General features: G+C 37.5%; 1 protein-coding gene across 1 annotated transcript in view; it reads left to right on the forward strand.

The window, feature by feature from the left end:
* The first annotated feature begins 769 nt into the window (after positions 1-769).
* Positions 770-17,222, forward strand: part of PPFIA2 (PTPRF interacting protein alpha 2) — a 474,947-nt gene continuing 458,494 nt past the window's right edge. The window contains exons 1-2 of the mRNA XM_079936903.1: positions 770-1,089; positions 6,579-6,829. Of these exons, the coding sequence (XP_079793029.1) occupies positions 6,581-6,829 (249 nt within the window). The 5' untranslated portion in view covers positions 770-1,089; positions 6,579-6,580. The remainder of the gene's footprint in view (positions 1,090-6,578; positions 6,830-17,222) is intronic.

The raw sequence follows: 17,222 nt of genomic DNA on the forward strand, positions 1-17,222 counted from the left end.
CGGCAGCGGCTTTGGGGGAGTCGTGTGTATCCGCGAGCGCGTGTGCGTGAGGAGGAGAGCAAAGACGTGATTACTTCAGAATTTATTTAAGGGCCGGTGGAAACCACTGCAGCAGCTTCCAGGGGAAGCCCTAGTTTCAGAGGAAGAGGAGGTGGTGGCTGCCAAGGAGTGGGTGGGGGGGCGGGGGGGTGGAGGGACAGAGGAGGAGGAGCGGCAGCGACAACAGCACAAGGCTAGTAAGGAGAGAAGATGCTACAGCATCCGCACCGGCGCCCAGCAGGTTGCTTCTACGGGCCAACTGATGCCAGCAAAGAGGCTTACAAAGAGGCTAGGAGGCGAAGCTGGGTGTAGGGGGGCTGGCTGCTTGCCTTTCTGCAGAAGAAACACCTCTTTTAGGTGAAATAAGACACCCTAGCTTGGAAATAGGCAGGGGGCCAGGAGGGGACCTGCCCTGCTTCTCGCGTCCCTGGGGACTCGCTTCCCTTTAGCTTTCCAACTCCTGGTGGTAGCCATAAACTCCAGAGGGGCTCCGGGTGGGTGACTGGGTGGAGAAATTCCCTTCCAGATAGTCCTCACACCTTTCCCCAAAGCTCAGGTTTCGGGGCCACACTCTGGGTGGCCCGGTGGCGGAGGGAGAGCAGCGTCGCTTGGTTCAGTTTCTACAAGTCAAACCCAGTCCCCACTTGCCGGCTTCCCGGGTCTCCAGCAGCACGCGGGGAGCTGCGGCTGTTCGGGCAATCGGGCCGCTGCTGCTTTAAGAGCCGCCTCCCCCTCTCCTCCCTTTGACAATGGTCTGAACCGAGCTCTGCTTCCCAAAGCAAAATTTGTAATATGCCATTTTTCCGATGGACGCTTCTCCTTTTGGCTGCTGACGGAGCCGCGGAAAGATGCCGAGCTGCTGCCACGCCACCCAGCCGGGGCACGTTCCAGAGGACGCCGGGGCACCCGACTGTCTAAGCTACCTTTCTCCTCGCGTTGCTAGGGAAATGGTCCACGAGTGCCGGGTGTGAGCCTCCCCGCTCGTCAAGCCGGAGACTGCGGTTGTCAGTGATCAATTGAAGAAGCAGGACCCGAAATTACAGACATTAGGTACAGAAACTGTATTTGAGTTACACGGTTCCCCCCCCCCGGCCCCGGCTTTATTTTTTTTACCCCTTCCCCCACCCACCACCACCACCACCCCGGCCCCACCCCGCCCCCAGGGAAGATGAGATGCAGATTCCCTCCTTGTCAATCACTGTTCCGTACCTCTTGCTTTCCACCCCCAACCTCTCCCTTCTCCTGTTTCTCTACCTTCTCCCTACATGGATGTCTCCTGTTGGGCAGGATGAACAGTTTTGGTGCAGAAATCATGAAGTCAACTTCTTCAGGGTGGTGGCGGGGGTGGGGGGGGTGTGGCTGAGAGAGAACTGTCCAGCCCGCCGTATGGTGTGTGCAGGGTCTTTGGCCAGCTCTAAATTAACTGGGGTAAAGAAAGTGCAAAATGCTTCCATTAAAGGGGTTAATAATATTTCCTGAGGAGAGGGTACTTCAAAGAGTTAACTAGGAGGAGGAATATTCATGTAATGTAATCAGACAATGGCTAGGATTTCTCTCACCGAATTATTCCTTGTGGGTTAACTGAGGTGGAGATAGGTCAGTTCTTAAGACTAAATCTTTGCAGAAGAAACTGACTACAGAGAATAATTACATCTTTTTCTCTAGTAGGATCTAAATCCTAAAGATCTGTTTGAATAAAGTGATTCATTGACAGAAAAAAAGCCTTTTGTAGCACTGTCATATCTGAATAGGTACTGTTTGAACAGCACATATTGCTAAGAAACACACTGGATCTTGAAAGCCCTTGGGTAATGACTCCAGTGGGCATTCAAAACTTTTATTTTGAAATCTGAGGGATTTAGAAGACAGTCAAGGTTATGTGCTAAGAAAAAGGGAGTTGGTTTTCCTGGTATAAAATTCTTCAAGCTAAATTTAAGCACTGAGATAATTAAACCAGCTAGGTGTTTTGTTTTGTTTCTTTTCACAACAAAATAATGTCTCTAACTAGACCTTGAAACTTTCAGTAATTTAATGAAAAGGGGCATCAACATCTAGAAGAGTATAACATAATCCATATATCAATTGACTGGGGAGGGGATGACAAAAAGACAAATATCAAAGCAAATTGTTAGTATGCCCTTTCTGGTTTTTCAGGAATTATGTGGTACACTGCAGTTTTTAATATTGAAAATGATTCTAAAAGTTAAAAGCGGTATATGAAATAGACTAGAGGTTGAATGACCATAGCCTTCTGTACTATGCAAGTTGCTTCAGATTTCATCCATTCTGTAAGAGGGTGTTTGACTCTTACATTGAATACAGATTTTTAATTGCTTTTAATACCTAAAAATGTGCATTTAGGAAATAAGTTATACTATATTTTAAGGAATATACAACTATTTTGTAATTTATATTAGACAGAATCTCAAGATTCTGTTTTATTACAAGAAACTAAGCTAGCTCATGAAAGTGGCCTTATTTTTTGCAGACAAATTTTTTCCTTCTAATTTTGATAAGAAGACTTTAGATTTACTTATTTGGGTTGACTGTGAGGAAAAAGAAGCATGTATTCATCTTATTTCCTAAGTAACTTTTGCATAGCTTGATTTTTTTTCAATTAAATTTGAAAAGTTTAGAGCACCCATTGGAATTAAACCTTTAGGCATGGAAGCAGAATGAATCATAAAGGTAAAATGCTCTTTCTGCAAAGGTGAATGTTGGTCATTTTATAATAGAAAGAAATACTTGAATTTGCAATAGTCCTTTATTAATTAACAATCTGTTCTCAGTCAGGTATCCTATTGGACCCCTACAATGGGCTTGCTAAAATAAATGCTTGCATTATTATTCCTACTTTACAGAGGAGAAAACTGAAGTTTGGAGACATGAAGCGACTTGCTCTGGTTCACATGCCTTGGGAGTAAAATTGAATCAAGTTCTTTTGAGTGTAGATTTTCTAAATTCCATCATAGCATCTTTCAACTAACTAAATCAAAGAGCAACTTTTATACTGATCTAAGATCCTGAAGTTTGTGAATGTCTAATGTCTCACGGTGATGACGTTTGTTAGAATTAGGGTAGAATATTCAGAAGAAAACTGTAGCTGAGGTAATCACTACAGTTATGTTTTTCCTTGGAATTTAAAGTTGTTATAAGTAATTCAGAGTAGAGGCAGGCTAATAGCTTTCTTCAGGAAGGATATGATTTAAAATACAGTTTTGAAAATGTTTAACCTTAAATTTAAACCTTACAAGTGTTTTGGCACAGGTTGTCACTGTGCTACCATTTCCTCTCCCAGTATTTTGTTTTAACCTTAAATGTCAAAAAGAAACATTGGCTTCTTATAATGATTTCTCAGAATGACACAGCTGTTCGGTGTGTGGATTTTATGCATGGTATGTGAACTAATTGCTTTAAATATTTAAATGTGTTGGAACATTTTTTTTTTTCCAATTCCTTTTTAATTAATGTAAAGAAAATTTGTAACAGTTAGAAAAGAGTCTCATCTTTTCTACCTTTGTGATATTGTCTGAATGAAATTCAGGTTAAAAAAAAATCAAAAAATATATTTTCATCCATTAAGTGGTTAACAATAATATCAAATGTTTGAGTGTAAGTGTGTACATGTGTGTGTTGTGAGTTTGTGTTTAAATACATCCTATATATCTACTCTGCTCTATATTTTAGGGTGAATAAGAAATTGAACAATTCAAGTTCTGGTCTTCAGGGAGCCCAGTGTTTTGAATGATGAGCAATAATTCAAAGCATTACCTCAAATTGTTCTAAAATTTACCACCGCCTTAATTCTTTTGTATAGGCTATCAGTCACAAAATACTTTCCTTTATCTTTTAAAAAGTTTCTCCTGGTTTTCAGTGGGCCCTGACCAAATTATTCACAGATAATTGAATTCTCTCCTCAGTAACCCAATTTATATCAAGAATCATAAAAAATAATTAACTATTGAGCTGTTAAATCTTGATATTTTATTTGAAAATATCACCAGAAATACTTTCCCCAAGGACAGGAATATGTAGGCAGAAAAATGAATTGACAATGTATTATAAAACCAAAGAATGCTCCAGGATCAACAGCCAAACAAGCCTTTCTCCACATCAGACTTCTGCAAAACCAAGCTCTCTAATTAACAGCTCCTGGCCTCAGTACAACAACTAAAATTGAGATGGATTTGATTTTTTTAAAAAACATAAGATAGAAAAGAGAAAATAAGATAATTTCTGATTTTTAAAATGCTACACAACAGGTCAATGTTACATCTTAATGTCTGTGTTTTCTATTTTAAATAAATAATTTAAAAATATTCTGAACAGTTCATTTATTTTATGACTGACTCCTGATTAGCAGTTAGAATGTGAAGTTGCTACATTAGCTAATGTAATTTATGGCATCTGTTCTGTGGAATATTTGAAAGAGTGTTAGTTTGTATTGTTTGGATGGAAACCAGACAAAGCAGCTCACAGGAAACAAAGGAATAAGTGTAATTGGTAGTATAATAACCTAAACAAATTTATGCATCTCAGTCTATTTCATAAAGCATATGTCTAATTCAGTCAGAATCACTTGTCTACTCTGTGTAGACTACTGTAGGAATTCAGGAAGAGAGTATATAAAATTAATGGGTTGGCCAAAATGTTCGTTCGTTTTTTCCATAAGCTGGCTCTAGTAGCGATTAGTTATCTTTGACTTCATTCAAAACAATTTTGTTAGACTGTATGTGGCAGCTGTCATATTAGTGTGCATTTAAAAAAACCTTATCAAAATTGGTGAATTTCTGTGTAGTCATTTTAATATTGAAGATGGAAGGAAAAAAAGCAACATTTTTGGCATATTATGCTTTATTATTTCAAGAAAGGTAAAAACGCAACCGATATGCAAAAAAAAAAAAAAAGATTTGTGCAGTGTATGGAGAAGGTGCTGTGACTGACTGAACGTGTCAAAAGTGGTTTGCAAAGTTTTGTGCTGGAGGTTTCTCACTGGACGATGCACCACGGTCTGGCAGACCAGTTGAAGTTGATAGCGATCAAATCGAGTTATTAATTGAGAACAATCAACGTTATACCATGCAGGAGATAGCCGACATACTCAAAATATCCAAATCAAGCATCAAAAATCATTTTCACCAGCTTGGTTATGTTAATCACTTTGATGTTTGGGTTCCACATAAGTTAAGAAAACCTTCTTGACTGCATGCGATTCTCTACTTAAACGTAATGAAAATGTTCCGTTTTTAAAACAAATTATGACAGGCGATGAAAAGTGGATACTGTACAATAATGTGGAGCAGAAGAGACTGTGGGGTAAGTGAAATGAACCACCACCAACCACACCAAAGTCCAGTCTTCATCCAAAGAAGGTGATGTTGTGTATCTGGTGGGATTGGAAGGGAGTCCTCTATTATGAGCTTCTTCCAGAAAACCAAATGATTAATTCCAACAAGTACTGCTCCCAATTAGACCAACTGAAAGCAGCACTTGACGAAAAGAGTCCAGAATTAGTCAACAGACAACGCATAATCTTCCATCAGGATAATGCAAGACTGCATATTTCTTTGATGACCAGGCAAAAACTGTTACAGCTTGGCTGGGAAGTTCTGATTCATCCGCCGTATTCACCAGATATTGCACCTTCAGATTTCGATTTACTTAGGTCTTTACAAAATTCTCTTAATGGAAAAAATTTCAATTCCCTGGAAGACTGTAAAACACACCTGGAACAGTTCTTTGCTCAAAAAGATAAAATGTTTTGGGAAGATGGAATTATGAAGTTGCCTGAAAAATGGCAGAAGGTAGTGGTACAAAAGGGTAAATACGTTCAATAAAGTTCTTGGTGAAAATGAAAAATGTGTCTTTTATTTTTACTTAACAACTAAAGAAACTTTTTGGCCAATCCAATAATAAAATGGGAGGTGTAAAGTCAAGAAGCTTTAAGTTAGTTGTATGAAAAAAATTAACAAAATTAAAAAGTAAAAGCTAATTTTTATATAAAATGAATACTCAATTATTTGGGGATTTTCTAAATGACAGAATGAACATTAATTCATTCAATTATTTAATACAAACATCATTTACTTCCCACCTGTTAAATGCCAAACACTATGCTTGCTGTTAACAACATAATAACGAATAAGGGTAAGATGGAGGTATTAGCTATAAGTGATTTGTAAACTTGCAGGGAAAGAAAGGTGATCAATTAATAAGCTTAGTAACATCTTATTATAAACTGAATTAGGTGGGGTTAATCATGAAAAAACTTTGAGAAGTAGGTTAAATCAAGCTGCGTTTTGTAGGTAGGAGATATTTAGACTGTCATGAAAAGAGAAAGCATGTTAGATGGAGGAAGTCGGTGAACCATATTTCATTGAGGTCAAAACTTTTAGCATCATTGGAATTGGGGAAGTGGGTAGAGGAGAAATAGACAATTAGGTTGATGAGTTGCAAAGAGTTTGGAGAGTTGAGGGTCAGGTGGGATTACTGGAAATCATTTTTTTACTAAGACTTCCCTCCCTTTTACTTTCTTTAAGCAATGATGTGTGAAGTGATGCCCACAATTAATGAGGACACCCCAATGAGCCAAAGGGGGTCCCAAAGCAGTGGCTCGGACTCAGACTCCCATTTTGAGCAGCTGATGGTGAATATGCTAGATGAAAGGGATCGTCTTCTAGACACCCTTCGGGAAACCCAAGAAAGCCTCTCACTTGCCCAGCAAAGACTGCAGGATGTCATCTATGACAGAGATTCGCTCCAGAGACAGCTCAATTCAGCCCTGCCACAGGTATGCCTCCTGGGAGCTTCTGTCCTTCCTACTGCAACTGAAAATGTGATAAGACTTAAATAAGCTTTGCTTTATTCCCATTCTTAAAATTACTTTTGCCCTTAGTAGATATGATATGCAAATTTTGGTGAGAAAAACTTAAGAATACATAATTAATTCACATGCAACCTTGCCTCAAACAAAATTGTGGTACTTCGGTGGTGGGGGATTTGAAACATGAGTTCCTATCTGGTCTTTCTCTTGAAAATTTTATCTGTTTTTTTTGGTGGAAGTAGAAAATTACCTGTTGATCAGCTTTTAATTACAAGAATGTGGGAATAGTTTTCTCCTTCTTACTTTTTAAACACTATTATGACATTTGGAAATATGTTATTTTACATTTTCAGTTATGTAGTCTGTCTTTGGAAATAATAGTACTTTGGAAGTCTGCTGTCCAATATTTTTTATTTGTCTTTCTTTAATAATGCCTGACACCTGCTTAAAATTCTTGAACTTATTGATGTATTACCCTCTCTTCTGAAAACAACATTTTGACCAGTTTCTTTTTTAAAAAAAATATATTTTGGAAATAGGAGAAAAGGCAAAAGTTCAGCTTTATTCTCACAAACTTAAAATTGTTAGATTTTAACAATTTTATTTTATAAGTAAATATTTATAAAATAATTATTTTATATGTACTATGTAATAACATGTTATATGCATTATGTATATGTAATAATAATATTACTATTATATGTAGTAATATTATAAAAAATAACTTTTTTTTTTGTGGTACGCGGGCCTCTCACTGCCGCGGCCTCTCCCATTGTGGAGCACAGGCTCCGGAAGCGCAGGCTCAGTGGCCATGGCTCACGGGCCCAGCCGCTCCGCGGCATGTGTGATCTTCCCGGACTGGGGCACGAACCCATGTCCCCTGCATCGGCAGGCGGACTCTCAACCACTGTGCCACCAGGGAAGCCCCTTGAATTTTAATTATACTGGTGCACAATCTCTTATCTAAACCCCTTGTGTTTTAAAGTTTAGAGTTTCCCCAATTTTTGTATGTGTACAATGTATCCTATGGAACACTCCACTAGCCAGATTCTGGGAAGCACCCTATAATTATACACTTTCATATTTCTGAAGAGAATTCTATGAATATTCCTACTGTGTGGAAAATATAAAGACTATAAATGACCTCATGTTAGTAAGGTCTGGTTTTGCCACCAATCAAGTTTGCAATATACTTACAAATAAATATCAGTTTTCAGAGTATTTGAGTTTTGGAATTATAGATTAGGGATTATGAGCCTGTACATTTAGATGGTTATAGTTCCAATCTCTTTTATAAATACTTTGACACATTTTTTCAATATTTATTTGTATTCTACTATTAGAAATATTTAATACCCCTAGCAATCCACAGGTCCTCAAAGATAGTGATGGTCCTGTCATTTGTTAAAGCAAGTATTTAATAACCTCATCTGTAACTTTAGGGCTATAAGTTTTTTGCAAGTAATAGAGGAATATAAAATTCTTCTTCAATTGGTATCTTTGAATCTTTTAAAATAGTTTGTGAGCAATGTACCTGCGCTGTTTGGTGGCATTTCATTTGGCATTTACCTGGAAGGAGAAAATGACTCCCATAAATGTGAGTTTTGAGGCAGAAATAAAGTATGTAAAATTGAAAACTACTACTACAATAACATAAAAGTAAAATTTGTTTTAGCAAACATGGGACAGAATTCAAAGCAGAGTCAAACTTTATGACATATCATGTTTTCAACTGCCTATACAATATTTTTTAGCTGTTGATGATTTAGTGCTTTGCTTTAGTCATTTCTCTCCTATAACATTTTTTATGAACACATGCAGCAGTGATTTTAGTAATCCTAACCATGAAAATATTTTGTAGCCATATTGTTTACTTTTTCATTATGTGATGGAGTGTAACTGTGTTTAACAAGGACTGATAATTCCACATCATTCCACATTCTAGGCCTGATGTTTCTAAGCTATACACCGATTTTCTACCTTTCTAATGCACAGATCCATTTAATGTTCCATGGAACCTGAGATTCAACATGTCCAAACTCAGTTATCATCTGCCTCCCACTGGACCAAATCTGCTCTAACTCCTCACCCAGACACCTGAGAGTCCTCATAGCTGATTGCTTTCTTCACCATCTCTGAATTGGGCCATACTGTTTTTTTTCTCTTAAATAATCCTCAGATCTCTCTATTCTTTTCTGTTCTTTGGCACCTGACCCTTAATTTCTTTTTCGCTCTATGTCCTAACATTCCCACTTTTGTAAATGTGTCACATTGTTTGCTTGAATAATAGCACACTGCTTGCTGTGTGCTGACAAACATCATGCTATTCCAGTCTTTTTCCTTCAAGCATATTCCTTTCTGCCCATAAGTTCTTCCTCAATATCTTTGTCTGGTTCATTTCTCATCCTAGCCAAGACTTTGTCTGTTCTAGGAAGTCTTTTCTGAATCCCCAAATACATGTCTTCTGTGTTTCTTACCCTTATCATTTTATCATTACATTATCTGTTTATGTGTCTGTTTCCCACCCTAGACTATAAGCTCCTTGAGAACAGGAGTATATCTCAATCACCTACAACCCTCTGGATCAGCAGAGTACCAGGTCCATAGTGAGGGCTTTTAAAGTAAAACTAAACTAAATGTATATGCATTTTGATGTAGAAAGAGGAAAAAAATTGACATAGGAAGATCTGGTTTGTAATGTGTTTCTATCATACATTATCAGCTTGAGTCAGGACTTCAAACTGACATGCTACAAAAAGTGGTTAATATTAATACCTCACAAGGTAGTTTGTGATGATTAAAGAAAGTAATATAAGTAATTGAGGCATTTATTTACAAGGCATTAAATATGTAAATGCTTGCATTTGTTTTATCCAGAATGCTAAAGATGAACTAATTTCTGCATATGTATGTCAATGAGTATTAGAACAATTTGCTAGGAATACTGATAAAATAAACAGTCTTTAACATTTTTGAAAACAGAGCAAATATTTACCAATTACTAATATGTTCACTAAGAATACTTAAAGGAGAGGTAAGGGAAGTGAAACTTCCATTGCAAAAAGTCATTAGATATAAAAGTTTAAAATTTCTTTTCAGCATCTGATTTAGCATATATTAAGGGTCTTCTGTGTATTATTAAATGATTACATATGTTGTAAAGGGGATAGAAAAAAAGGAACATAGTTTGGTTCCCACAGAACTTAGGAAATAGATATAAATGGATCCAAATTAATACAGTACCAGAAGATTATAGAAGTACTGAAAGTATTTGCACCATAATACTGATATGTTATTAACTACAGAAAGTTTCATGTGGAAAGTGATATTAAAGAGGTATTTTTAAGAAAAGGTTAGAAAGGGCTAGAGGGTATTTCGCGTCAGGCAGTACAGTTGTGCATAGAGGACCCTGCTTAAGGACATGTGGGGGATTAAAAGTCAGCCTGTGGTGGCTTCCCTGGTGGCGCAGTGGTTGAGAGTCCGCCTGCCGATGTAGGGGACACGGGTTCATGCCCCGGTCCGGGAGGATCCTACATGCCGCGGAGCAGCTGGGCCCATGAGCCATGGCCGCTGAGCCTGCGCATCCGGAGCCTGTGCTCCGCAACAGGAGAGGCCACAGCAGTGAGAGGCCCGCGTACCGCAAAAAAAAAAAAAAAAAAAAAATTCAGCCTGTGTTCTGCTTTCCAGGCTAGGCTTGGTGTTCCTAATTTGCGTAAAGGAGACAGTTGATCTAGCAGTATACCTAGTTAAAAAGAGAAGAGTAAATAGGAATTAAATAAGGAGAGTAACTAACAGATTGTTTGTTGAAGGGCTGTAGGGTAGGAATGAGGTTTTGTATAGTGACAGTGGAGGATTGCAGCCTGTTCATATGTGTGGTGGAAGCTAAGGACAGACATTTGTATACTTGGTAAGCAGTAGAAGTTTGAGTGAACTAGTGACATGATAAGGCAATAATGAAGGAATAATGTTCTGCCATTTTGATTTAGGATAGGTTATATAATACTCATGTATCAGTTATCTATGGCTAAAATAATGCTATGTAACAAACGACACAAAACCTCATTGTCATGCAAAATATTGGGTTTATGGAATTCAGCTGACCTTGACTTGGACTGATCTTGGCTGGGCTCACTATGCCACTGGTTGGCTGAAAGTTGGCTCAGTCAACTGTATGTTAACTGGCTTTCTGATCTAGGATGGCCTTAGCTGCACCAACAGGGGCCCCTCAACTCTATTCATGTGTCTAATCCTTCAATAGGCTAGTCTTTGCATGTTTTCATGGTGATGGCAAAGGAGTAAGAGCAAAGCAGAAACAAGCAAGTACTTTTAAGCTTCTGCTTGGGTCTTTTTTTCTTTTTTTTTTGTAATACCCCTTGACCAAGCCCAGAGACAGAGTGCGAAGCAATGCAGCATCACGTGGAAAAATTACAAAGACAGATGAAACACAGTTAACATCATTTTGGTCATTATTTATGTTAGGAGAGCTTATTGTGATAATGTAATAGTTCTGGTGAGGTGTGGGAATTTGAAATAGGATTGTGAACCTTGAAATTAAGAAAGACATGTTAATGTAAAGAATGTTGAGGGGAAAGAATGGACATAGCCAGATAATGAACTAAATGGCCATGACTTTGGACTTGAGTTAGAAGATCTGAATTTGAATTGGAGTTCTTCCACTTATTAGCTGAGATACCACTGGTAAGTAACTTGACTTCTCTGAAACTCTGTTTCCTTAATTAGAAGGAGGGGATGATATCTACCCTAGGAGTAGTTAAACGGAGGTGTGTGTATGTGCTTCAGAAACCCTAAACATTATAAAATGTCACCTGGTATTTTTCATAAACTGGGATGTGCCAGTATATATTCTGATGAGGAATTAAGTTAAAAGAGGCTACTTGTGGAGAAGAGGGATACATTTATATTTTAACATCTTAAAATACCAAATATTTAAGTGAAACTTACAGAGAGTTACAGAAGTCACTTTTATTCTAGAGGCGCTCTACCTAGGTATCTTTTGGGCTTGCTACTTACTAGCTTAATAACCTTGGTCAAAGTACTTAGTTCAAATAACGATAGAACCTGCCTCATAGGATCATTATGAGAAATAAATGAGCTGGAACATGGCAAATGATCAATTCAGTGCCTCACAGATAGTACATGCTCAATAAATGTTACATGCAGCTATTGATGCTGTTATTATTACCATAGATAATATAATCATTATCCTTAGCCAAACTTAACTGCGAAGTTTTACTGGGTAATAATGAACACTAGCACAAGTTGAAAGCACTAAAAATCCTTACTCTCCACAATCTTTATCAAATTTTGTAAGTTCTTTGATTGATCATTCTTTAAGGAAAAAAAAAAATCCTAACTACACTCTCTTAAATGGTTTTCCCCAATTCTTCACTTCCTCACTTCCTGTTGTGCTAAGAAGATAACATCTGGATTGAGCTCCTTCCTTTTCAATGAAACCTAATGCCACCACCACATACACAAGAGTTATATCCCTCGCTCCTGTCAAAAAGAAAGATGCTGCATATTTTGCTACCTCTGATTATAGTTATTCTATTCTTAATGTGTTTCTCTTTTTTCCAGTTAGGTATTTTTCCCCTGGCCAAATGAAATGGTATTTATCTGCAGCCTTTATTTCCTGTTATTTATAACCCTTTATTTGTCTTTCTTTATATCTCTTTTTTTTGGTGTGGTCATGTCGTGCAGCATGCAGGATCTTAGTTCCCTCACCAGGGATCGAACCCATGCCTCCTGCAATGGAAGTGTGGAGTCCTAACCACTGGACTGCCAGAGAAGTCCCTCTCTTTTCTTTTTTAACCCTTATAATCAGGCTTCTCTCATCACCATTCTCCTAAAACTACACTCCTGTATGCCACCAATGGGTACACATTTTGCAAATCTAGTGATCCTCTTTCATTCTTCATGTTCCTTGGCATCTTTGTGCCAAGTTATTCTATTAATTATTTCATCTTGAAATTCCCATGTCCTTAATTCTTCATAACCATTCCCCTCATAGGCTACAAGGTATGTTGTTCTTCAGTACTCACTCTTTTCCCACATACCCCCATACACTTATTTATACCCATACTCGTCTTTATTTACCTATATTCTCCAATCTTAAGCATTGCCTTTCTTGTTTAAGAGCAATACTTCCCTCCAAATCCTTGATCCCCTCCTTTTCATCTCCTCCTTTGATTTTTTTTGTCTCCAGCATCTTCAATTTCTCCCTCTCCCTCTCAGCTGGCTTTTTGGTAACATATTCAAATCTGTTCCTTAAAAGTAAATGATAGCAAGTACAACACCAATAAAAGAGTTCCTTAACACTGTGTCTCCACTTAGCTACCGATCTCTTTTATTTTCCTTTATTTCCCAACTTGTCTGTTTTCACTGTCTCAGTATCTTCATCTTCTATTCACTTTTTGAGCAACTGCAGTTGGGCTTTTCCTCTAATACCTTGCTAACCAATTGATGAATGCAATAGGTTTGTTTTATTAAAATTCACTGCAAAATTTGACACTGTGATTAACTCCCTTCTCAAAAATTACCTCCCCAAACAAAAAAAAAAACCCAAAAAACTATTTTACCCTCTTAACTTTTATTACACCACATTGTCTTCATTCTTAAGTCTTTTTGACTTTTTTCTCATAATTTTTTTCTGTGAGCAATTCCTCATCTGCCACTTTTTAAATGTTAAATAATAAATAGAAGATGAATGATAGTAATAGCTAACATTTCTGAACACTCTGCCTATACCAGGCAATGTTTTTATTTAAGCATCCAGATATTAAAATGAAGTCTTTCTGTTTGAGGGGAGGCTAAATAAGTGAGGTACAAGACTTTATTTGCAGGATGTGCTAACATATAATCCAACTAATAAATCCAGTATTAGGTAAAACTCTATTTTAAGACTCTACAAAGGTTGATAAAGCTAAAAGAGAGACAGAACTGTTTTGCATAGCTGTTGGTCTGCTGTGCATAATCTCCTACTCCATGTATAAGGCATGGGGTGATTCCTATTCAACTTAGCCAAGTGAGAAGGGCTTCAGGGGAAACATTCTGAGCTTGATGTGTTTCCTCCAGAAGCTGAAGGATATAGAGGCTGAAGTCTAAAAGTCACAGCCATGGCTGGAGATGCCCCTGCCTCTACAGCAGATTGAAGAGTCATTTCTCAGATAAACTGCAACTCCTCCAATATCAACACAAAGATTAATTTTTTGAAGAGCAAATGGTTCCCTCAAAAGGGGATATTACTTAGGGTTATCTTTGTGTAAACCCACAGACTTAGTAGACTGTTAGAAGCCCAGGTTTCTAAATGGTGAACAATGAGTAACAAATTGGGAGACTGATTTCAGAGAAGAGACTGAGAGCAAGTCAAGTAAAACCGGGGAAGAACCTACAGAGGGGTTCTTTGAGAAAGCCACGAACACACCCCAGAAGAAGGCTCATTGATTGTGTATTTGCCATTCAGAAAGCCCTGATCATAGATGACAACTAGGTCAGCCCATACCACTGTGATCTGTCTCCCCAATTTCTCCTTCCCTGGCCCTGATTCTTAGAAGGGTCAGAAACTGTTGCTATGGGTGGGGGATGTCAGAGTAAAGAGAGACCACCATGCCCTCATCCTCTAATTCAGACCTAGTTCAGGCTCGTTTCAAGCTTTGAAGTATGTGTGAGGGGTGGGGGATAGCACATCTTTAGGTTGGATAGGAGCTCAGAACTAGTATATTATGCAGCCCTGTATTGAACCAGAACTATGAAATTGTTAGACTGCATAATTTCATAACAAAAGGACAGATGGTTTATTTTCTAAACATGAGCAGAAGAGCTAAGACATCTGGCTGAAATTTCATTTGGGGTTAATTTCTTCACCTGAGGGAATCAGAGGAGATGTAATAATATTCATTTCTGAAACCAGCTCTTTCATTAAACTGGTTAGATGTATTATCTCAGTTAATCCTCAAAACATTCCAATTGTGGTGGTTATTATTATTCTCATTTTAGAGATGATAAAAACTGAAACTTACTAGGTTAAGTAACCTATTCAAACAGGATTCCATTCATGGTTTACTTTTGTTTTATTCTAAGCCATCTTCTTTACTTCATTATGTTCATCTAGATTTAAAGAAGTATTAAACTTCTGTAGAAACCTTTAAGAGACATGGGCCACTGAAAGCACTTATCAGGACTACTCCTAAGTTCTAATAAGGAAAATTTTATTAAAATAAAATTATCATTAATGAAATGTGAAATGATTATTAGAGTTGGTATAATTATACTGAATATAATTATTCAAGGATCCCAATCCTCATATTTATGATACCATGAATTTGCCTTTTTATGTGCCTTTTTTTAAGTTAATAAGCAAGACAGTATAGGCTTCAGGGAAGAGTATTTAACTAGAAATTACAATACCTGGATTTCAGTTTCCATTTTGCCAAACTCTGTGACAACAGAAAATGATTGAACTTCTCAGGCTTCTGTTTACTTACATATAAAAGATGGAATTCTAGTACTGCTTAATATGTTGTATACTTTTGCCAATTTCAAATGATTATAAAGGGTATGCACCTTAGCTTTATTAATTTATTCATAGTCATTTAATACACAATTATTATTTATTCAACAAATATTTTAGGGCCTGCTCTGTGTCAGGTTCTGTGTTTACAGTATACATATATATATTTTTTTTATTTTAAGACCTTGGCCAATTATGGTTTCTAGGAATATGCTGTGGTAATAAGAATACAATGCCTATAATCCACTGAATATTATATTTATTTGTAAATTCTCTGAAACTATTGTTTCTAGTTATTTTATTGCCTTTTATTCTCTACTGTGATGAACCGTCCATGTTCCTAGAATAGGCCAGTTCCCTCTTTTGTGTTCTAGATCTCCTCCCCCCTTGCTATTCTAGGACAAAACGTTTTCCCTCTTTTTCCTACATCATCAATGTTTCCATCTGTAATGGATTATAACAAATAATATTAAATATGCTTATATTTCTCCCATTTAAAAAATCTATTAACAACCATGCTCTACCAAGCTACCACCCCATTTATCTTTCCCTTTACAGAGAAAGTTAAAAATTTCTTTTCCTATACTTGTTCTAATTTCTTTCCTCTCACTTCTCTTGAATCTATGCCACTCAGGCATTCACCGCATCAACTTCATCTAAAATGCTCTTGCAAACATTATCTATAGCTTCCATATTGGTAAATGCAGTGATCAATTCTCAGTCTCCATTCCTGTTTATCATTAGACACTTTTCTTGTACTTTCTTCGTTTGGCTCTAGGACAGCTCACTTGCCTGGTTGTTCTCCTACCTCACTGGTCATTCCTCAGTCTTTATTGTTAGTTACTTCTCATACTCCTGACTCATTAATACTTGATTACTCCAGGTCTCAATACCTGTACCTTTTCTCTTTCTATCTCTATTGACACCACTGATGATCCCTTCCATCTCCTGGTTTTAAATACCATCTAAATGTTGGTGACTCCGGAATTTACGTTTTTAATCCAGACATTTCCTCTGACCTTCAGACTCATGCTGTCAAATGCAGAAATTTAACATGTCCAAAACTGCGTTCATGATCTTCATTTAGTCTTCTGCATCTCAGTTAATAGCAATGTCAATCTTATGTGGGCTTAAGCCAAAACCTTGGTGTCTTATTTCTTTCACATTCTGTATTCAGTTTAGCAGTTAAGCCTCTCAGTTCTATCTTCAAAGTATGTGTAGACTTGAACCACTATAATCACCTCTACAACTACATCTTAAGAGTCACCATCTTTTCCAAGAGATTAGGATTTTGCTAACTAGTCTCCTTGCTTGTATCCACGTACCTTATCAGTTTACTGCAAAAACAACAGCAAGAGAGATCCTGATTCTGATAAAAGGTAGGTCAGATTTTGTTTCACATCTTTTCAATTCTCTGAAATGCTTTTCCATCTCAGTGTAAAATCCCAGGTCTTTAAACTGGTTCAAAGATCTAACATCTCTGCCTCCTCCTCTTTATCCATCTGATATCATCTCCTGCTATTGTCTAGCTCACTTACTCTACTCCTACCATCCTGATGTTCTTGTTTTTCAACAAGTCAGGCATTCAACTGCCTTAGGGACTTTGCCCTGGCTCTTCCCTAGGCCTGGGAAAGTTGCCTCCCCATAAAACCATGTGACTTGCTCCCTCAACTCATTCTGGGCTTTACTCAGATATCACCTTCTCAGTGAGGCCATGACTGATCACTCATTTAAAATTATAATAGCCCCCTCCTTAATACTCCCAGTCCTTCTTCTCTGCTTTTACTCCATAGCACTTACAACCATCCAACACAGTGCATATTTTATTTC

This window comes from Stenella coeruleoalba, assembly GCF_951394435.1.
Source record: "Stenella coeruleoalba genome assembly, chromosome: 11".
Taxonomy (NCBI): domain Eukaryota; kingdom Metazoa; phylum Chordata; class Mammalia; order Artiodactyla; family Delphinidae; genus Stenella; species Stenella coeruleoalba.